General features: G+C 39.0%; 1 protein-coding gene and 1 pseudogene across 3 annotated transcripts in view; both read right to left on the bottom strand.

Moving 5' to 3' along the window:
- Nucleotides 1–19,129, bottom strand: part of LAMA2 (laminin subunit alpha 2) — a 681,429-nt gene extending 662,300 nt beyond the window's left edge. For all 3 annotated transcript variants that reach the window (XM_069598353.1, XM_069598354.1, XM_069598356.1), the window contains exon 1: nt 18,486–19,129. In XM_069598353.1, the coding sequence (XP_069454454.1) occupies nt 18,486–18,612 (127 nt within the window). In that variant the 5' untranslated portion in view covers nt 18,613–19,129. The remainder of the gene's footprint in view (nt 1–18,485) is intronic.
- Nucleotides 19,130–21,399: 2,270 nt separating this feature from the next.
- Nucleotides 21,400–23,045, bottom strand: LOC138445103 (stress-induced-phosphoprotein 1 pseudogene; annotated as a pseudogene).
- Nucleotides 23,046–24,071: the final 1,026 nt, after the last annotated feature.

The raw sequence follows: 24,071 nt of genomic DNA, 5'->3' as shown, positions 1-24,071 counted from the left end.
TGTTGGCAGAGTAATGTCTACTTTTTAATATGCTGTCTAGGTTGGTCATAACTTTTCTTCCAAGGAGCAGGCATCTTTGAATTTCCTGGCTGCAGTAACCATCTGCAGTGATTTTGGAGCCCCCCAAAATAAAGTCTGTCAATTTCCTCTGTTTTCCCATTTATTTGCCAGGAAGTGATGGAATCAGATGCCATGATCTCAGTTTTCTGAATGTTGAGTTGTAAGCCACATTCTTCACTCTCTTCTTTCACTTTCATCAAGAGGCTCCTTAGTTCTTCTTTATTTCTGCCATCAGGGTGGTGTCATCTGCATATCTGAGGTTATTGATATTTCTCACAGCAATCTTGACTCCAGCTTGTGCTTCTTCCAGACCAGCGTTTCTCACGATGTATACATTTCTCTGCGTATAAGTTAAAGAAACAGAGTGACAATATACAGCCTTGATGTACTCCTTTTCCTATTAGGAACCAGTCTGTTGTTCCATGTCCAGTTCTAACTGTTGCTTCCTGACCTGCATATAGGTTTCTCAAGAGGCAGGTCAGGTGGTCTGGTATTCCCATCTCTGTCAGAATTTTCCACAGTTTATTGTGATCCACACAGTCAAAGGCTTTGGCATAGTCAATAAAGCAGAAATAGATGTTTTTCTGGAACTCTCTTGCTTTTTCCATGATCCAGTGGATGTTGGCAATTTGATCTCTGGTTCCTCTGCCTTTTCTAAAACCAGCTTGAACATCTGGAAGTTCACAGTTCATGTATTGCTGAAGCCTGGCTTGGAGAATTTTGAGCATTACTTTGCGAGTGTGTGAGATGAGTGCAATTGTGCAGTAGTTTAAGCATTCTTTGGCATTACCTTTCTTTGGGATTGGAATGAAAACTGACCTTTTCCAGTCCTGTGGCCACTGCTGAGTTTTCCAAATTTGCTGACATATTGAGTGCAGCACTTTCACAGCATCATCTTTTAGGATTTGAAACAGCTCTACTGGAATTCCATCACCTCTACTAGCTTTGTTCATAGTGATGCTTTCTAAGGCCCACTTGACTTCACATTCCAGGACGTCTGGCTCTAAGTGAGTCTTCACACCATCGTGATTATCTGGATTGTGAAAATCTTTTTTGTGCAGTTCTTCTGTGTATTCTTGCCACCTCTTCTTAATATCTTCTGCTTCTGTTAGGTCCATACCATATCTGTCCTTTATCGAGCCCATCTTTGCATGAAATGTTCCCTTGGTATCTCTAATTTTCTTGAAGAGATCTCTAGTCTTTCCCATTCTGTTGTTTTCCTCTATTTCTTTGCATTGATCGCTGAAGAAGGCTCATCTCTCCTTGCTATTCTTCGGAACTCTGCATTCAGATGCTTATATCTTTCCTTTCCTCGTTTGCTTTTAACTTCTCTTCTTTTCACAACGATTTGTAAGGCCTCCCCAGACAGCCATTTTGCTTTTTTGCATTTCTTTTCCATGGGGATGGTCTTGATCCCTGTCTCCTGTACAATGTCACAAATCTCCATCCATAGTTCAAATTCCTTAAATCTATTTCTCATTTCTACTGTATAATCATAAGGGATTTGATTTAGCTCATACCTGTATGGTCTAGTGGTTTTCCCTACTTTCTTCAGTTTAAGTCTGAAATTGCCAATTAGGAGGTCATGATCTGAGCCACAGTCAGCTCCAGGTCTTGTTTTTGCTGACTGTACAGGGCTTCTCCATCTTTGGCTGCAAAGAGTACAATCAGTCTGATTTCGGTGTTGACCATCTGGTGATGTGCAAGTGCAGAGTCTTCTCTCGTGTTGTTGGAAGAGGGTGTTTGCTATGACCAGTGCGTTCTCTTGGCAAAGCCAAACTATGGTGGAGGTAATGAAGATAATGGCGACCTCTTGCAAAAGGCCCCAAGCATGCACTGCTGCACTCAGTGCCCCCAACCCTGCAGCTGGCCACCACCTACCCATGCCTCCGCCAGAGACTCCTGGACACTCACGAGCAAGGCTGGGTCAGTCTCTTGTGGGATCACTGCTCCTTTCTCCTGGGTCCTGGTGGGCACAAGGTTCTGTTTGTGCCCGCCAAGAGTTTGTTTCCCAGTCCTGTGTAAGTTCTGGCAGCTCTATGGTAGGGTTAATGGAGACCTCCTCCAAGAGGATTTATGCTATACCCAGGTCTGCTGCACCCAGAGCCCATGCCCCTGTGGCAGTCCACGGCTCACCTGTACCTCTCTATAGAAATCATGATAACCATGTTATGTGCTTACTTAAATTTAGTTTTTAGGATCTGCTCTATGCAGAGTACATCATGAGAAATGCTGGGATGGAAGAAGCACAAGCTGAAATCAAGATTGCCAGGAGAAATATCAATAATCTCAGATATGCAGATGACACCACCCTTACGGCAGGAAGTGAAGAGGAACTAAAAAGCCTCCTGATGAAAGTAAAAGAGGAGAGTGAAAAAGTTGGCTTAAAGCTCAACATTCAGAAAATGAAGATCATGGCATCTGGTCCCATCACTTCATGGGAAATAGATGGGCAAAGAGTGGAAAGAGTGTCAGGCTTATTTTTTGGGGCTCTAAAATCACTGCAGATGGTGATTGCAGCCATGAAATTAAAAGACCCTTACTCCTTGGAAGAAAAGTTATGACCAACCTAGATAGCATATTGAAAAGCAGAGACATTACTTTGCCAACAAAGGTCCATCTAGTCAAGGCTATGGTTTTTCCAGTGGTTTTTTTTTGTATGGATGTGAGAGTTGGACTGTGAAGAAAGCTGAGCACTGAAGAATTGATGCTTTTGAACTGTGGTGTTGGAGAAGACCCTTGAGAGTTCCTTGGACTGCAAGGCGATCCAACCAGTCCATTCTGAAGGAGATCAACCCTGGGATTTCTTTGGAAGGAATGATGCTAAAGCTGAAACTCCAGTACTTTGGCCATCTCATGGAAGTGTTGACTCATTGGAAAAGACTGTGATGCTGGGAGGGATTGGGGACAGGAGGAGAAGGGGACGACAGAGGATGAGATGGCTGGATGGCATCACTGACTCAATGGACGTGAGTCTGGGTGAACTCCGGGAGTTGGTGATGGACAGGGAGGCGTGCTGCGATTCATGGGGTTGCAAAGAGTCGGACACGACTGAGCAACTGAACTGAACTGAACTGTTAAATTTATACTAATTGCTGAACAGAAATTTTAAAAGTGTTTAATATTCATTCCCAGTTATAGTGCAATATTTAACTTGAAAGAAATTTGCTTGTATGCTAATAATTCTATAGTGTTGAAAAAAAAATAGTTGAGTGAAGAGTATTTTTATTTTATTTATATTGTCATTTCAATCACTTTACTGTTTCTTCATCTATGAATAATACACACCAAGAGAATAAAGATTGGAGTAGCATGTCAGTCTTCTATTTCCTTTAAGTAAATTCTCAATGAAAATATTGCCATGGCCTGATGAGTTCTTGTAGACTAGGGCTCCATCAGGTATTAAAAGGAAGAAAACATAGCTAATTGCAACAGAAGTTCCTACTCCTCCCTCCCATCCTCTCAGCTCATAAACACAGAAATCAATGAAGAAACCTAAGAAAATTTTACACATATAATAGGATGAATATTTTTACACTATACATAACGATAAGTGGGGCTAATGTTACAGAAGTGATCAGAAGTGTATTCACACCTGAGGACCTGGAGGAAATGAGCTTTTAACTCCATCTTAAAAATACAAGAGAAAGAAGCATGTTCAAAAGTAGGGCATGCTGAAGAAAAGGAAAGATTTCTTGATGGCTCAAAGAGCTCAGTAAAGGCATAGAGTGTGAGGATTACCGTTTTGGGATAAAATGGGTGAAAACAGATTAATTTGGAAAAGGTAAAAAAGAAAATCCTTTCCAAATGATGAGCTTAGAAAATGTTGATGGGTTAGGGATAAAACTGGTGGAGAATCTGAAATATTAGTGTCTAATATATATTTTAAATGATAGCTGGCAAACATTTTAATCTTATGTATTATAATCCTCATCCAAAAAAGACCTGACACACAGAAAAGTTCTGACTAAACAAAGAAATATGCATTCCTCATCCAAAGCTTAAAAATTGCTCAGCTCTTACTGGACTATCCTAAGAAAGAAAGTATGCCTCAAAAGCATAAAAAGCATTCTAAAATATTTTATTTATCACATTAGTGGCATCAATAACAACACCTCACAATTGCACATACTGTGCTTTCAGTATTTTTTGAAAGGTATATCTTATAAAAATACTCATTCTAACGATAAAAAGATTAGGAAATATAGTACATGTACAGGAATTTTTAAAGGCAATTCTTTTAGTCTGCCCGAAAAAGAGTAGCTTCATTTTACAATTTTTATTGTGTGCCTACCATATCCCAGTCTAAAGACAAAGAATAGAGCAGTAAATTTTAAAAGTCCTATTATTATGAAACTTACCATATTAATTTCTAACCATTACACAGCTGAAGATCTTAAAAGAGCAACTAGTTAATTATGCGCCCTTCTAGCTTTCTGAAATAACAATAGCTCTTGAAGTTTGTACAAGATTGGATCTGTCTTTCAACTTATTACGTAAATGAAAATCATGAACAGGTTAGACTCATTATATACAGGAGCCCACTTTGACCTTAATCTACGGACTCCTGGATGAATATGGAAACTTAGGACAGTTCTGCTTTCTCAGGACATCTTAGGTAACACATACTAGGAAGCCTGTGGATAAAATCTGCCCTTGAAAGTTGACTAGAAAATATTTTGTATAAACTTGAGAAAGATCATAAAGAGAAATAAACAGTATTTTGAAGAATTTTTCAACATATCATGTCCACATACAGAGTGTATCTGTAACTATTTGCAAAACCAATGAAGATAGGATATGCATTTTGAATATTTTCCTTTCCACACCAATTTACTTTTTCTGTGCTACTGGGAGGTACATGGCAAAAAATAAATAAGTAAATAAAAATAAAACGAGGATGTGCCAAGGTTTTCAATACAGAAGAATTAAATGTATTAAGAATCACTAGGGGAAAAAAATCAAGGAAAGGGTGAAGAAAAACTTTATATGGCAACGATGCCTTTGACCAAACCTATCATTTATCATAATACAGAGTAGTATTATTAACAATACTATTTAAATGGCATATTTTATTTAACCCTTACAACAACCCCATGACATAGAGTTGAGCATTATGTTCTCAATTTTTTTTATTAATAGATAGCAACTGAATTTCAGAATAGTTAAATGAATCTAAGCTATTGTTTCAGGCCACAGTTTTAGCAAGGACTAGAGGCAAAACTCGTATTCTGGAGTTCCAATTACAAATCCAGTTATTTTTCTTCCAATTTACCACAGTGAAAAATTAACTAGTTGTACATTACATGTTAAACATGATTGAAACTTTTTAAACAGGGAAGGAGACTATATATAGCAAGTCTGTTGTTTAGTCGCTAAGTTGTGTCTGACTCTTCACAGCCCCCTGAATCATAGACTGCCAGGCTCCTCTGTACGTGGGATTTCCCAGGCAAAAATACCAGAACAGGTTACCATTTCTTTCTCCAAGGGATCTTCCTGACCCAGGGATCCAACCCGGGTCTCTTGCATTGCAGGCGGGTTCTTTACGGCCAAGTCCTAGGAAGTGTTTTTTCTGATTTTTTTTCTTTCTTCAAAATCTGATGTCCTCAAGTTAAAAAAAAGCAGGTTTTCCTAGAGATCTGTTTGGGTTGCACGATTTCCTGAGGTAGTTTTTGTTTGTTTCAGAAATTTACCGTTAGACTTACTGCACAGATAGACAAACTAAAACTCCTCCCTATTCAGACTGCTTTTTCACCTTAGTAAATAGAGTCCAAATCAAGAGTCTATATTGAGAACTTTTAACAATCCAATTAGACTTTTCATTGAAGACCATCCTAAAATTAATTTCCATTGTGTGTCAAACATGCTGAATTGTCACCTCTACCCAAGAAGATGTTAATGAAGACAAATGCTTCATAGGTTGAAAATAATAACTAATCTTTATGAAGCACTTGTCACGTGCCATACATTGAGTTCTTTAATAAGTAGTTTATCAATCCTTAATAAATTCAAGTCAAAAAAGGAGAAATTCCTTTAAAAGTTTATTATATCATAATTGAAATATAAATAGCCACAAAGTACTGCTAAAATTTCCATTCTGTTCCCTGCTTAAATAAGTTCTCATATTGGGCTACTAGCATAATCATTAGCTAATTATAGGACTTTGTGTTCCTTCCTATCTCTATTATTGACTTGGTGACCTTAATAGAATTCTTCAGTTGCTCTGCAGTGACATAAATAGTTTGTCATCTATAATCTCTTAGGGTCTACTCGTAGAATATTTTGCTGTTCTATAGCAAAAGGTCCTGGTGGTCTAGTGGCTGTGATTCGGTCCTTTCACCACTGTGGCCCCAACACCAGTCACTGGTCAGCCAAGGTGTGTTTCTTGGGGCTTGCCTGGTGGCTCAGATGGTGAAGAATCCAGATGGTAAAGAATCCATCTGCAGTGAGGGAGAACTGGGTTCGATCCTTGGGTTGGGAAGATTCCCTAGAGAAGGGAATGGCTACCCACTCCAGTATTCTCGCCTGGAGAATTCCATGGACAGAGGAGCCTGGCAGGCTATAGTCCATAGGGTTGCAAAGAGTTGGACATGACTGAGTGACTTTCACAAAGCAAAATGGGTGTTATATGCACTGAAAATATAACTTTGAGCTTTGTGATCAGGTAATAAAAGAAAGAAGAAACCGGCTAACAGTTACTGATTAACTGCCAAGTATTTTCACAAATGAGGATGAGATGGTTGGATGGCATCACTGATTCAGTGGACATAAACTTGGATGAATTCCAGGAGCGGGTAAGGGACAGGGAGGACTTGTATGCTGCAGTCCATGGGGTCACAAAGAGTTGGACATGAATTAGTGACTGAACAACAACAACAATTTTCACAAATATTATCTAACATAATTCTATTTTACAAATGGAAAATTTAAACTCTGTTAACTCAGGTTTTTGGTCTCCGTAAGAAAAATGGCAACATGGCTATGAATCCAATTCTTTCCATCTCCCAAGTCTATACTTTTTCTGCTAATCCAAGTTATCTCCAAAGCAGAGGAATATATATGAAAATTGAAGACATAAAGAAATATATGTTGTAAAGAACAGACTTGTGGTTGCCAAGGGGCAGAAGGGTTCGAGAGGGATGTAGTGGCAGTTTGGGATTAACAGATGCAAACTAGTATACACAGAATGGATAAACAACAAGGTCCTAGTATGTAACACAGGGAGCTATATTCAATAGCCTGTGAGAAACCATAATGGAAAAGAATATAAAAAGAATGTATGCCTGTGTATATAACTGAACCACTTTGCTGTACAGCAGAAATTAACCCAACATTGTAAATTAACTATACCTTTAAAAAAAAAGTATGTTAATGAGCCTTTTTTATAACTTAAGCTATGAAGTTCACAATAGTAAAATACTATAACATAAATTCCAATTAAAATTGAATTCATACATTTGCATTTTCAAGTACATGAGCAAATACTTTCATAAACAGCCTCAGCTGAATTTGGTACACCATGGGGCTGGAGGAAAAAAAGGCTGCTTCAAGCCAGAGACACCAAGACAACTTTTAGACTTAATTCATTTCTCTTGAGGCACTTTGAACATTCACATTTACTGAGTCCCTAATAGGTGCACCATGCTTTATATTCATTGTTTTATATACTCCTCACAATAAACCAATGAGATGAAGTAGCTACCTGAAATGACAATTGCACTACTTTGTGTTCTTCACACTTTCAGCCTCATTCGGTAATTGACAAAGGCATAGCAGGCAATAAGCCAGAAAACTGGGGTAGCTACTACAGGCTTTTGAAAAAATATATTTGATGTGGCAAACTCGACTAACCTTATTTCCTCTTTAGAATAGGACCTTATATGTTACAAGCAACTTAAAAAGAATTACACTTTAGAGTTTTAAACAGTATAGCTACCAGACTGAAAACTATAAATGATCCCATTTACAGCTTATTCTGTGGTCTATAAGCATTTATCAAGGCAACTAGGTTTTTTTGGAAAATTCAGAATCCTGGAAATTTTTAGATTCCTTTATTCTATATTTTTGCTTTTAAAACTGAAAATCTACGGATTAAACAATCAAATAATACATTGAATATATTAAGTACTGTGAGAGCATTAAACTGTACAGGGTACATAGATACACATACAAATCCTCTCAAAATCTAGGATGTTTGCACAATTTTCTATCTTAACTGGAGAGGTTCAACTTCAAACAGAACTCTTTAAATCTTTTTATGAAGATGCCAGGGTTATGCACTTTTCAGAAGGAATTTTGAGATTAACTCTGCTCTTATTCTTATGCATATCATTTGATTCTTGCTCTTTTCATTCACAGACATATACAGTAACTATTTTTAAAGGAATCTGTTATAAAGACAATTGCTTCTAGCCTACTGAAGTAATTTCTGTAAAGTGACTTACAGAAATAATCACTTAATTCTTTGTTATAGTCTAGCACCCAATAATCCAAATCCTAAAAATTTAAAGACTAAAATTTGATGGATACTTTGAAATTTATGTATTTCTGCATGGTTTTAAGTAGTGTGTGTTTAAATGAAAATGAGTTTTGAAGACTATATGTTCTATTTTTCTTGTTCTTCCATAAGACCTAGTGAATCTTCAGTTTAAAACTAGACTACTAACTTAATTCAGAAATGCTATTATGATTTTTAAGGTGTTTTATAAAAGATCAGAAAGGACCTAAAGCTCCAAAAGAGATGACAACTTAGGGTCCACAAAACCAAAAAAAGAACATATTCTAATGTCTAAAACTAACAGTGGAACATGTGTTTGTCCTTGACAAATCTCTCCTTCTCTAAAATGAGGATAATTATATTAACCTGTTGGAAACTTTTGCTGTGTAAATTAATGTGTTAACACTCACAATGCACTAGATACTATTAAACCAATCTAAAGCATCTGGCACTCAGATCTAGTTGAACAAACAGCCTTGGGAAATCACACAACCCAGTAGTCAATTGACAGGACCGTAAGAGGAGAGATGTCGTTAACTTCCTACAAGGTGCCTCTCCCAAGAGCCAGACACGAAATAGCTGCTCAGGTGTTCATCATTCAGAATTTACACAGATTAACTTGCTATTTGTACTAGATTAGGCCTGCTCCAGAAAGCCAGCATTATGAGTAATAAACCACTAATAGACTAGCCTCTACAATCTTCTTCTAAATGTCATGTGCCAAACAGGATAAAGCTCCCATATTAAAATCCACATTCAAGATGACTGGAAAAATACTATATTTTTATTCATATTAAACATCTTTAGCAGGCAATCCCCTAGCTTTAACTCTCAATTTAATTTTAGATTATGTCTCAAAACTATCTTTAGATGATAATTATCCATGATTTTAATAAGAAGAAACACATAGGTGAAGTCTATCCTTTCATACTTTCTAAAAAGTTAAATTTGTTAGAATCATCTCTTTGAAAACCATATTGTATTCAGAATCAGGATATTAAAAGAAAAAGGAAACGAGGGAGGAAGGGGATGAGGGAAGGAAAGAAGCAGAGGTAGGGAGAAAGGGAAGGAAGGGAGGGAGGAGGGAAGAACGAAGACAAAGATGGTTTGTTTTAAATGATAAAATTAGGTCAGGCCAAAATTGAATTACTTTATTCCAAAGATTACTGCAAGACTTACAGAGATCCTTAAAGAAGTTATAAAAATCGAAGCAGAGCATCGAGTGCTTCTAACTGTAAAAAAAAATTGATAACATTTCAAAGTTCCTTTCATAAAAGAAGTCATCAGATCAATACATCACTGTGTCATTTTTAATAATAGTACCTAAACCTTAGCTCTGATACTGAAATGAATGATAAAAAAAAGAGAGAACTCCAAGGTACATACATATCCATGTGGGATTATAGATAATTTTTGTTTTAACAAGTATATTAGCTCAAAATGCTCCAAGAAACCTAAGGCATATTTCTAGGAACACTGGGACAAAATAAAAGGATATGTAGAAGTTCCCTGAACTTGAGTAGTTTTGAGCTATTCATATTCTTTAATAGTAGAATGGAAGTGAGATGCCGAAAGGGGGAAAAAAAAAATGTTTTACAAAGATGCCTCTGAGCCTCCTGATGGTAAGATTGTTGAAGTGTAATACTCTGGAATGGATTCTCTTAAACATGCCCTACAAATGAAAGGTTAGGGGCAGGAGATGAATTTAAAATAATCCTACATTTATCCTATGTGTCTAGCCCAATGGATTAGAGCTTACTTGAGATGAAAAAAAAATTTATTCAATTCATTCATTTTATTCTGCTCAAAACTCTTCAGTATCACCCACCTAAGTTAGACTAAAAAGCAAAATCTTTACAGTGATCAAGCCCCCATTACTTCTCTAGCCCTACAAATTGTGCTTTAGACCTTTGTAAGCCTGTTCCCTGTGCTCAGAGTACTCTTCCAGCTGATATCTGTATTAATCATTCCCACAACCCCAGCAAGTGTTCACTCAAGGATGACCTTCTCAGTGAGGTCAACCTTTATCCCTTTATCACTATTTAAAAATAGAAACCATCCTTCATTCTTAGAACTCCTGACTCCTCTTTGTTGTATTTGTCCAGAAATCCATCACTGGCTACATGCTACACAATATAGGTATTCATGATATTATTTATTCATTATATATTCATCATATTTGTCTCAACTAGAATATAAACTCCATAATAGCGGGGATATGTTGAGTTTGTTGTTGTTGTTGTTGGGGGGGTCGGTGGGGAGCTCTTTTGCTCACTGAATACAATCATTTTTTAACCACATTCCAATACATATAGGCCCAACCCACCAATTTCTTGCACAAATTCTGGCCTTGGAATTCAGTTTTACTCATGGGTTCAGCCCAGAATCCACCTTCTTTCTGGCTGCCCAGTATACACTGAGCCTGGCATGAGTCTTGAAGAATCATGCGCCTATCTAACGCTGTCCTTCTCTAACCCCACCTTCTTTTCCCATTCACCTCAGTTGGCTTCTGCCTTAGTTTCTGCATAGCTACCCATTTCAAAGTTGTGACTAAGACTCCTAAACTCCAGTCTTCCAGATTAGAAACTAGACAATTTGGCCACTGACAACGTTTTCCTCATCTTTTCCACAGGGTCTCCAGATGCTAAATAAGGACATAAAGCAAACTGGACAGATGACCTGTAGTCACCTATTTTACTTAAGTACTCTCTTGGAAGCTCTTCCAGACATGTTCTACCCACAGGATAAAATTCTACTGGACAGCTAATGCTGGCTGGACTCAGGTGTGCGTTTGATAAATCCTTTGGACTCTATAAGGACAGAAAACCACTCCACTAATCTTGTTATGCACAGGTTAAACTGAAATTAGTATTCCCTCTTCTGGACCCACTAGGCCTTGATTCCTCCTCTTCCATTGTGGCCTACCATTGTAGTTCCAAAATTCTAAAGTAGATTATGAAAGGAGATGTCAGACCCCATATAAAGCTTAAATGAATTTCTTTTTATAGGTGACTGCTAAATCTATTTGGACTAGAAGAAAGAACAATGATTCATTCTCAGAGGTCCACATTGAAAAGTCTAGCACATTAGTCATTTCCATGAATAATCAGTATTTATTAAATATATGAATAGAAAAAGAGTGGCAATGATCTACTTTAGATAAATGGAGCTGGAGAAAATACTGGGAAATCTACCAAAAAAGGAAACTTTTTTGAGTAGCAGCTATTATAGTATAACTGAAAGGTGTAAAAAATCCAAATTCTACTACTTCAGAAATCCTTCTTATGTAACTAAAACCCACCCATGGAGGGGGGAGGGAATCCATGTTTTTCTTAAAGCAATCATATCTGGGTAGAACTCTTCAGGTATCTTTTTGAGTTGTTAAATAATTACATCTAAAGAAGGTGAAAAGTGTAGTCAATACAGTGAGGTGACATCTTATCTTTCAGGAGCTAGAGTAACTGAAGTGAATTAAAAAACAATTGGACAAAATAAACAAACAACCTAATTAAACTTAAAAGCTTTTGCACAGCAAAGGGAAACCATAAATAAGACAAAAAGACAATCCTCAGAATGGGAGAAAATATTTGCAAACCAAGCATCTGACAAAGGATTAATCTCCAAATATACAAACAGCTAAATATCCAAAAAAACCCACAATCCAAAAATGAGTGGAAGACCTAAATAGACATTTCTCCAAAGAAGACATATAGATGGCCAACAAATCCATGAAAAAATGTTCAACATCACTATTGTTAGAGAAATGCAAATCAAAACTACAATGAGGTGTCACCTCATATCAGCCAGATTGGTCATCATCAAAACATCTACAAACTATAGATGCTGAACAGGACGTGGAAAAAGGGAAACCCTCCTGCACTGTTAGTGGGAATGTCAGTCAGTTCAGTTGCTCAGTCATGTCTGACTCTTTGTGACTCCATGAATCGCAGCACGCGGGGCCTCTCCATCCATCACCAACCCTCAGAGTTTACCCAAATTCATATGCATCGAGTCGGTGATGTCATCAAGCCATCTCATCCTTGGTCGTCCCCTTCTCCTCCTGCCCCCAATCCCTCCCAGCATTAGGGTCTTTTCCAATGAGTCAACTCTTCGCATGAGGTGGCCAAAGTATTGGAGTTTCAGCTTTAGCAACAGTCCTTCCAATGAACACCCAGGACTGATCTCCTTTAGGATGAACTGGTTGGATCTCCTTGCAGTCCAAGGGACTCTCAACAGTCTTTTCCAACACCACAGTTTAAAAGCATCAATTCGTTGGTGCTCAGCTTTCTTCACAGTCCAACTCTCACATCCATACATGACTACTGGAAAAACCATAGCCTTGACTAGACGGACCTTTGTTGGCAAAGTAATGTCTCTGCTTTTCAATATGCTATCTAGGTTGGTCATAACTTTTCTTCCAAGGAGTAAGCATCTTTTAATTTCATGGCCGCAATCACCATCTACAGTGATTTTGGAGCCCCCCCAAAAATAAAGTCTAACACTGTTTCCACTGTTTCCCCATCTATTTGATACAAATATTATTAAGAACAGTATGGAGTGTCCTTAAATCACTAAAAATAAAACTACCATATGAGCCAGCAATCCCCACTACTGGGTATATACTCTGAGAAAACCATAATTCAAAAAGACACACGTACCCCAATGTTCACTGCAGCACTATTTACAAAAGCCAGGACATAAAAGCAACATAAACGTCCATCAACAGACGAACAGATAAAGAAGATGTGAAACATATATACAATGAAATATATTATTTAGCCATGAAAAGGAAGGAAACTGGGTCAGGTATAGTGATGTGGATGGACCTGCTGCTGCTAAGTTGCTTCAGTCGTGTCCAACTCTGTGAGACCCCATAGACGGCAGCCCACAAGGCTCCCCCATCCCTGGGATTCTCCAGGCAAGAACACTGGAGTGGGTTGTCATTTCTTTCTCCAATGCATGAAAGTGAAAAGTCAAAGTGTCCGACTCTTAGCGACCCCATGGACTGCAGCCTACCAGGCTCCTCCGTCCACGGGATTTTCCAGGCAAGAGTACTGGAGTGGGGTGCCAATGCTTTCTCCTAGAGTCTGTTAAACTGAGTTAAATAAGTCAAAAAGAGAAAAACAAACATTGTATATTAACTCGTATGCATGGAATATAGAAAAATGGTATAGATAAGCCTGTTTACAAGCCAGGAATAGAGACCCAGACATAGGGAACAAATATGTGGACACAGGTGGGAAGGGGAAGAAGGTGAGACGAACAAGGAGAGTATGACTGAGATACAGACACTACCATGTGTAAAAGAGATAGCTAGTAAGAAGCTGCTGTCTAGCACAGGGAGCTTAGCTCGGTGCTCTGAGATGACCTAGAGGAGTGGGATGTGGAGGGTGAGAGGGATATTCAAGGGAGGGAGCATGTATGTCTACATATAGCTGAGTCACTTGACTGGACAGCAAAAATTGACACAACACTGTAAAGCAATAATACTCCAAATAAAAAATTATAATAAAAAATAAGCAACCCAGCTAATATATCATAAAAAGAGTATGATGTGTATTAATAAATATTAACTAGAATGATAACCAAAACTTATTCAAACTTTTGCAAGAAAGGTCCTATATCTTTCTTATGTGCATATTACCTAGTGTACCTAGAATAAGATCTTATTTGTTTACATAATAAAATGTTAAATATAAAAATTTAAAAAGAGAATTGGCAAAGCATGTGCAAGGTGTTCATAATTCCAAAAAACTCTTGATACAGATCCAGTTCATTACTTTGCAGGAAATCTTAGAATAAAAAAAATTTAGGAATAAGATATATCAGAAATTTACATACACCGATAAGTGAGATTTTAAGAATATATAAAGTATGTTATTTAAATAAATTCTAACATTTAATAATTCTATTCTATTCAATTCTATTATATATAACACTCAATGGTGAATATGTTCATATTCTTACTCATACACTTTATATGTTATAAATCATTTTTACCAAACTAGTAGGCCAATATGTAGTGAACAAGCCAACAAGTTACAAATGTAACAAAAGGAAATACCATAAAAAAAATCAATTACAGCTTTACAGCCACAATAAATCCCCTGAAAAGTTTTCAGGTAATTTATAAAGTTTTCTCACATTTTATAGCACAGGATGTTTTAGAACTGTGCAATTTATGGTGATATGGAAATTACATATTAAATTTTTAAGTATTCTTGCCAAACATGAGTGACAATCATCTCAAACATGTTTTTATTTTAAATCTCAGAAGACATCTAAAACACATTTATATTCATTGAATATTTTCTTGACACTATTTAAGAATTCAGAAGTTCAAATACAAGTATGCATTCTCAAAACAACAGAATGTAATACTAGAATCTTGGACTTGGTTAAGGACTGGAGACTTGAGTCTTAACTTCCTTTCTTCAGAGGCATTCCATCCTAAATCATCTCTGACATGTTGTACATTTGATCACTGCATGGACATTTCCAGAAGCTGGGTGTTTCAGCACAACCCAGTTATTTCTGAACAGCTCAGAACAGGGAAGAGAGAGGAGGGAGGAGAGGTTTCCTCCCATTTTATTTAACTTAAACCTTCCTCTTTGTCACACTCTTCTATGCATTCAAATTCAGGCTTTAGAAAGAATATTTTAGTCTCTCTTCCAATAACAACCCTTCCAAAAATTCAAAGCTATCTCTTATGATTTCTTAAGTCTTTCATTCTCCAAATTAACAGTCTTTACTTGGAATAATCCTTCTTTAAAAATCTTTTCAGACTTCTAACCTTTCTGCTCTTCCTCCTCTCGATTTGCATCCATTTGTCAATGCTGCACTCAAATGTGTACTAAACCAACCAACCAACCTGCTTCTAAGTTTTTTATGAGTTAACTATTCTGTCACCATATCGCACTATATGTTCATATTGAATGGGATGCAGTTCAGACTGCCTTTCTCATCCTGTCTTTGTACTCATTCCTGTGAAGTACACAACAAATGTCTAGAAGAGGGAAACATGAAATTACTTAACATATGGATACAAATAACAAGACCAAGTTCATGTAGGTTCTGTTCATGGATCAGCCTATAGAGACCTTTATAGATTCCTGAATCTGATAGTCACCAGCTTAGCCATCTGAATCAATTTTGGAATACCGGCAGTTGTCATAAACGTGGATGTTATATTTTCCATCAAGCCATTACCAAGACAAATGAACATAAGGAAACCTCTGTCACAGCCCTAAAGACTTCTTCCTGGATCGATCTTGATCTACTCTGCAATAGTCTTTGGAAATTATTTTCACTCTGTTGCAATTTACCTACTATTACATTTCCATTTCCACACATTATTTACGCAAATATCAGGATAAGATCTTATTTACTGCCTTGCTGAAATACAGATCCACTTTGTATCATTTTCCTATTCTGTCAATCTTAAATTTAGTTAAGGAATTTCCTTGGACTATCTTTCCTGCTGAGTCAATACTATTGATACCACAATTCACTGTGTTCTAGAAACTACACAAGATTTCAAAGGAAAAAAAAATCTGATTAAGTTTCTAACTTAGTTACAATATCTAAAAATGTTTCTTCATGTCAACTTTCTTAGTAAACTGGTACCATACTATAAGGGAAAACAGAACTCATTCTAAATTAATTCTTGGCCAGGAAGGTCAGTGCTAGTATAATTGAAAAGAGAAAACTGATGATAGCCAAGAAAACACCTCTTCAATCAAACTCATATCCAATAATCTTCACTGAGACCTTGCTTTAACAGAGCAGTATTGAAAAGGAAACATGGCCTCAAAAAATTAAATGAAAAAAAAAAACTTTTGTACTATAAAATGGGAACTTGAGCATAAAACAGTACTAGAAGTGCTCTTAGTTGTTAAGAATTAAGTTATTATCAGTTGCATGAACTTAAGTCACAGCTACTCCAAGCCTCAAGTTTTAACTTTGTCCAACAATAAATAATGACTGAAGGTAAAATAATCTCACATATATAAGGTGTTTTTAAAATATAAAGCACTATACAAATTTAAGGCATTATGAAATATATTTTATGTAGACTTTAAAATTAACAAGCTTTAACCATTTATCCATGAGCCAGTCTCTAAATATATTGCAAATAATCCATAAAATACACACTAATTGATGCTAGAATGCAAAATATAGCAGTGTATAGTGGACTCTATGTTATAGTTCTTTTGCACAGAATTCCTTATTGTGCATAATGCTCAAAAGATGTCTCAACAGAATGGCAGTATAATTTCTCTATTCTGAATTCATTTCATCTTGTGCCTGGACCATAGAAATCAGAGTTAATTTTGCCTCAAATAAAACTTGGGAGATGGAGGAGACAGGAGAGAGAATAAGAGAAAAAAGGGGGGGCATGCCATGGAAAACTGTCAGGAACCCACTTGATCCCCACTCTGCATGCTTTGAGCTTCAAGTGAACAGACGGTTGGTGATCTTGGTATCTTTACTCCCAGCTGCCTATGAGTATTAAAGTATTATGTTTTGTTAAAACATCACATAACTGAGTAAAGTTAATATTTAAAAGTAGTATTTTTTAAATCAGCTGCCAAAGATATTCTCAAAATCATTCTCATAAAGTCTATTAATTAAGCCACATTGATCCCATTTGACTTCTCAGAAAAGCAAAAGCCAAAATAGAAGGAAAAAAAAATATTAAATAGTGAATGTAAGGTCATTTTTATTCTAGGAATTTTAATCAGGGGGTTATTATTATAGCTAGGAGCTTAGAGTACATTTTTTTTTTCTCCCTTTAAAATAAAGTAGCAATGCTAGAAATGCTAGATTGCAAGCAGAAAAACTATCAGAACTGTTGACATAGCTTATTCCAGTTAACTAAAAGAGGGATAAGTATTCTTTAAAATTCTGGCAGATTCGGTCTCATCAAAACTTTCAAAAGCTACTAATCTCCAGATTTTGTACTCTTAGGGTAACATTTTGATGTTTGAAACCAAACCTTAAATATTTCTTAAACTTTTTTTTACTTTGATACATGTTTTCCAACTTACAGAAAAGTCTGCTCAAATGTTGTATTATAAATTATTGTGTTAAATGTTGCACGTGCACTTCTTTTAAAATTCATGACCATAAACTAACCCTGCAAAGTCTCCCCAGAGTTTCAGAAATCATATGCATATAAACATTAAGGTACTCTGAGGAGAGTAATTTGTGTTACATTAAGTATAACTGTTTTCCAAAGTCGGGCGAAGAGTGTTATCTGGGCACTGTGGTCTTAATTAAAACACAAATGACATAGAGGTTTCATCCGTGTTTTAGCCAGGGGAGGTATTTCACTATAATAAAATAGCATACGCAAAATAGGATGTCGGTAAATAAAAAGATGATTCTGGGGCACCACTGTCAAGAAAGAAGAAAATCCACATACTTAACGACTTACCGACTGAACAACAAAAACGCCTTTACACGCCCTGTTCAAAGAGTTCGAAACAAAGTCTCTAAAAATAAAGATGTATCAGCTGCCCTCCATAAAGCTCCAAGACAAGCCACAGCTTGGGAAATCTTTCTCTGCGGGGATGGAAACGGATTTGGGGAAACTTTTTAAAGTTTTTCAATTGGTTGAAAGTTTGCCTCTTAGAAAAACTTAGGAAATTAATTTGTAGGATGTTCAGTGATAGCAAGTCGACTCAGAAACGCATGGAAGATGAAAACGCTCCGTTTTCTTTAGGGGGAGGTAGGCAGACGGTGGGTGAACTCAGGGAGCTAAAAGTGAACTTGCATCAAACTTAGACCCTCTCGCCCCAAAGCGCGCTCCCCAAAGGCAAAGCAAGAAAGCGGTCCCTCTCCAGCAAGCGTAGGACGAAGGGACCAGAGAAGGTCCGCGGGCCCCAGCAGAGCCTGTGACCTGGAGCCCGTGCCTCGACTGTACCTCTTTGCTGATGCGCGGGTGGCTGCCGCCGATGCTGCTGCTGCTGCCGCTCCGGGCGCTGCGCCTGGCCGCCCCCGAGGCCTCCGCTGAGCAGCAGGACCAGGAGCACCCCGAAGGCTCGGGGCATTGCGGTAGCCCCCTGAGCGGATTCACTTTTAGGGAGCTGGAGTCGCTGCCGCCCGGTCTCCTGGCCCCGGCTAATAAGCTGAATGTGCAGCAGCTGCGGGCTAAAGGAAGGAGCCAGCCCCCACCCACCCCGGCTCTGTCGCAGCCGGAGGTGGGGGGAGAAAGAAGACACTCCCCCACCCGCCCCTTTCCCTGGCCCTCGCCCCACAGACGTCCCGGCCCAGGCCCTTAAAGGGTCCTCGGTGAAAGAGGCCTTTTCCTATAGCCTAGGTCCTTCACTGCGAGAAAAGACTGGCTTCATCTGTTAGCTGAACTTCAAGTTAAAGGAAGTCATTGATAAGAGACCACTCTGTGATCTGTAAAATCCCTCCACGTGGAAAGCATTAAATTTTTTGGGAAATCAGCACAGCTAGGATCTTTAGCGAAGCTAAGAAGATGGACCTCCTGAGAAAGGCCTGGCAAAGCTGTGCGAGAGCACTGCGTATCCAGGTGATGCACGCTGGGGACAAGACTGTCCCAAAGGTCCAGATGCGTGCCAGGTTACTAGGAGGCAGAGGGTGAACCGGATGAGGCAGTCAGGCCAGGAGATTTACCGCAGGCTAGGCAGCAAAGGGGGGTGGGGGGAGGGGATCGCAAAACAAAACAAGCCCCCTTTATCCACTGCGATGTTTATGACGAATGTGAAGGTAAAAATTAAGGTTTTCCATTCAGTCAGGTAACATGCATTCAAAGTGGATAAAAAGTCTTTTCGTTTCCCTTCAGATTCAAAATGTCTTGCTTCCAGTCCCCATTTCTTCCCTGTAACTCAGCAGAATTTCTGCAAGGTTTTCTGCCACCCCGTGTTCAGATGACAGTTCTTTACTAGTTTTTGTGTGTGTGTGTGTGTGTGTGTGTGTGTGTGTGTGTTTTATGGTCTGCGACTCTCATAAGATTTGGAACAGCTCCTTACTGGGTTTTTATGAGACATCCAGGGTGTTTTTTGGTGGAGCCAGTGAGGAGGGGGACTACTGGCATCAGTACACAGTGAGGTTAGAGTGCTATGGGTGAGTCAGTCCCACACCTTAAATTGCCCCCCAACGCAGGTCTGTAAGGGCCACTGGACATTCATTTAGATAAAAACCCTCGCATTATATTTGAAGCCAAAGTTAAATCTGTTTTGCACAGAAGCAAAAGTTTTTGCATCATTTTTCCCCCCGGATGTATCTACTATATAAATTGAGGAAAGAATATATCTGTGTTTTCTAACCTTATCAAGATTTGTTTATTCCAGAAAAATCTCATAACTGAAAACACCTCGGCTGGTGGTATTGATACCAGTACAATATCTACACCCCATCTGTCACACTGACATTGACTCCAAGTAGGTTCAGGCTTCTGTTTCATTTTGCCTGCTAGTTTTACCCAAGCATTTACACATTGAACTACATGTTGTTTTATACAGATAACTTTTTCCTCTTTATTTTATACTTGATTTTGTATATATATATATATATTTAATATTATGACGTTAAGTGATAATATCTCTGGATTTCCTGTCAATAAAATAAAGGAGATATTGTTCCTAATAGGATTGATTGAGACCCCCTTGGCCAAATGTGCTTCCCAGGTGGTCCTAGAGGTAAAGAACCAGCCTGCCAATGCAGGAGACATAAGAGACACAGATTTGATCCCTGGGTTGGGAAGACTCCCTGAAGGAGGGCATGACGGCCCACTCTAGTATTCCTGCCTGGAGAATCCCATGGAAGAGGAATCTGGAAGGCTATAGTCCATCATGTCACACAGAGCTGGACATGACTAAAGCGACTATGCACACACTGGCCAAATGGTGCCGAAGTGAATGGATATCCTTCAATGTTACCTATGTTTCCAAGTTTCACTAATATTAGTACTAGGAAAATTTTAAATCATTTTTTCTTTTGTAGAAGCAAAATGGAAAATGGCCTAAACCTTGAGAATAAGACTGATCTCATCTTTCAACTTGTCAACACAGGGATAAAAGAAATACAAAATGATTTAACCAAAATTAAGATAAAAAAGTATTATCAGAGCTATGTATTTTTCAGATAAACCTAATGAGATACAATTTACACAAAATAAATACATCCACTTGGTATGTTTAAAAATGTAAACAACCACTTGATTGAGTGGGTGTTACCATGTACTGAGACAAGTTTGTAATGCTATAACTGCTTAGAAGCAATGCTTAATTCTAAATTTCATTTATTAAGCCTTTTCTTTTATGCTTTATTGTTTTTTTAATCCCATTTTAGAAATGTTTGCTTACCCCAAATTTGTGAATATTCTTCTGTTTTTCCCTAGAAATTTTATAACCTTGGTTTTATGATTTACTGGTGTTTGCTGTAAAGGCCTTAGGTAAGGGCTTTTTTCTGTTTTCGTTAATGCAGATATCCATTCTTTTTTTTTTTCAATGTATAACCACGCCTGACTGGCTTGTTTTATTGGAGAAGAGGACGTGGAGTTGACAATGTGAATGAAGACAGTTGGGACCTGAGGTTGGGAAGAACACCCTCCCCTCCCCATACAAGCCCACTGCCCCACATAAAAAATAATCAACTATGGGAGAGCAGCTGAGACAGCGACTGGGGGCAGGGGAAGGACCATGCGTGTGCTGGGAGGGCCCAGAGGCAGCAGCTGCACGAATACGCGAGTATAAGTCTCTGAATCTTCCATGTAGGTCTGTATAAATATATAGATATGCTGTTCGCTTGTCTCCCCTTCTCTTCCCTCTGCTCCATGCTGCGTGCCGCGGTCCCAGCGAAGGGAAGGCGAAGGGAAGGGGATGATGAGCAAGTCATCACCGGATGGCTATCAGACCCACATCCATCAGCTTCTGGATCTTCTGTGCTATCACAGGATTCTTTAAGTGTTCGCTGAGCGCCTGCAGGTCCTTCTGCATCTGCTCCAGGATGAGCCGCATGGCCGGGTCACTCATTATTTGCTGCATCTCTGGGCCGGCCATGGCCCGCCGCTTCACATCCTCGGGGCTGTCATGTCGGTTGTACTGGGCCATCATGCAGCGCTGGTAACCATCTGCGGCCTCCTTGCAGCTGGAGTCCAGGTCGAGTGCTTTCTGGTAGATATCCATGGCTTTTGTGTAGTCCTTCATCGTCTCCAGGGCGGCTGCCTTCCGGGTATAACCCTTGATGAAGGTCGGCTCCAGCTGGATGCACTCCTCACAGTCCTTGAGCGCCAGCTGGAACTCCAGGAGCTTGGTGTAGCAGGCAGCTCGGTTGCTGTACAGCTTGGCATCTTGGGGTTCTGTTTAATGGCTTCTGTGTAGTGCTTCATGGCCTGGGGGTAATCCCCTTTCTGGAAACACTCATTGCCTTTGTTCTTCTCCTCCAAGGCCAGGTAGGCCAGCCGCTCTTGCTCCTTCTAGATTTTCTCCGCCTGTTGGCATCTCTTGAGCACATCTGGGGTTCGGTGCTCTGCCAGAGACTTGTTGTAGAAATGGATGGCATCCTTGTACTTTTCTTCTTTGAAATAAGTTTCCAATTCGTGCGTAAGCTTTGGCAATCTGCCGGTAGTCTTCTCGGTTATCTCGCCCTTCAATGGCCTTCTCACAGAGCTCCCGGCACTGAGCGTAGTCACCCGTTTCGAAGTACACGGCTGCTTGGTTGGTTATGTGCGTCATGTTGGTGGGATCCAGGTCCTTGGCTCTGTCGTAGTGCTTCAAGGCTGTGTCAAAGTCCTTCTTCTTATAGGCTTCATTCCCCAGCTTCTTATTCTCCGGAAGATCTTCCATTGGCTCTGGTTTTGTCTCCTTTTTGGGAGGAGGTGGTGGCGGAGGTGTTGCAACCTCCTCCTCTTCATCCATACTGCCCAGATCAACTCCGAGCAGGACGCTAAGAATAGTCATGATCTGGGGATCTTGCAGTTTCGTGCCCAGGTCAGACGGCTTGTTCCGCAGCTGCTCAATCAGTTCCCGGTAGGCAGGATCTGCGAGCAGAGTCTTGGTCCTGGGATCACTCTCCAACTTCTGGTACAGATTAGGCATGTTGAAAGGGTTCATGAATTTCCTTTCTGCCAACCGGGCCTCCATATTCTGGAAACCTTCTTTGAGCTGAGGATTGTTTGCTTCATGTTTTAAACCCTCCTCATAGTTTTGCTTGGCTTCTTCAAATCGGTTTAAGAATTCAAGAGCCGCTGCTTTTCGGGAATAGCCCTTGCCCCAGTCAGGCTTCAGGTCAACGGTTTTGCAGCTGTCCTCGTAAGCCTTCCGGTAGTCTCCTTTCTTGGCATAGGCCGCGGAGCGATTGCTGAAGAGCACATGGTTCTGGGGGTCTAATTTAATGGCTTCGGAGTAGCACTGGAGCGCATCGTCAATGTTGCCAGCACTCAGGGCCTTGTTGCCCTTCTCTTTGAGCTCATTTACCTGCTCCATAGCCCGGTCCGGAACCCCGTTTAATAGACTCCGTCGGCTCCACGTTCCCAACCTCCATTCATTTTAGTACCATTTGTTGAGAGAATTATTATCTTCTCATCTGATTACCTTGGCCCTTTTTCCAGAAGTCAGTTGAAAATATGTAGGTCTACTTGTGGACTCTGTTTTCATGTATCCAAATATATATACATATATATGTATATAAATAAATTTGATAATTTGCCAATATCATAGTCTGTATTACTATAGATTTATAGTAACCTCAAAGTTAAGTAATGTGAATCCTACAATTTTGTTTTACAGACAAAACTCTTTTTTCTCTTCTAGGTCCTTTGCATTTCCATACAATTATTGGGTTGGTGCAAATGGAATTGTGGCTTTGGACTCTGCATTTTAAATCACTATCACTAGGCTGAAACACATTTATTAATCAAAGTAGGAACCATTGCAATCAATACATTTTTGCCAACGAGAAATAAGTTTATTTCTGTAGCATAAAAATCCATGCCTTGGTATTCAGTGAACTCATGGAAAGCGTTTTCTGCCTCCTGCTGGTTCTGGAAGCATTTTCACTGCAAAAAGTTGTTGAGATGCTTGAAGAAGTGGCAGTTGGTTGGCGAGAGGTCAGGTGAATATGGTGGATGAGACAAAACTTTGTAGCCCAATTCAATCAACTTCTGAAACACTGGTTGTACAACAGTGTGCAGTTGGTTATTGTGGAGAAGAATTGGGTCCTTTCTGTTGACCAATGCTTGCTGGAGGTGTTGCAGGTTTTGGTGCTTCTCATCAATTCGCTAAGCATACTTCTCAGATGTAATGATTTTGCCAGGATTCAGAAAGCCATAGTGGATCAGATCAGCACCAGATCACCAAACAGTGATCATGACCTTTCTTGGCACAAGTTTGGGAACTGCTTTGGAGCTTCTCAGTCCAATCACTGAACTGGTCATTGCCAGTAGTTGTGTAAAATCCACTTTTCATCGTATATCACAGTCCAATCAAGAAATGATTCATTGTTGTTGTATAGAACAAGAGAATACTTCAAAATGATGTGG

The sequence above is a fragment of the Ovis canadensis genome, chromosome 8, assembly GCF_042477335.2.
Source record: "Ovis canadensis isolate MfBH-ARS-UI-01 breed Bighorn chromosome 8, ARS-UI_OviCan_v2, whole genome shotgun sequence".
Taxonomy (NCBI): domain Eukaryota; kingdom Metazoa; phylum Chordata; class Mammalia; order Artiodactyla; family Bovidae; genus Ovis; species Ovis canadensis.
The sequence above is the reverse complement of the archived record's forward strand: the minus strand, read 5'-3'. Positions and strand labels throughout refer to the sequence as shown.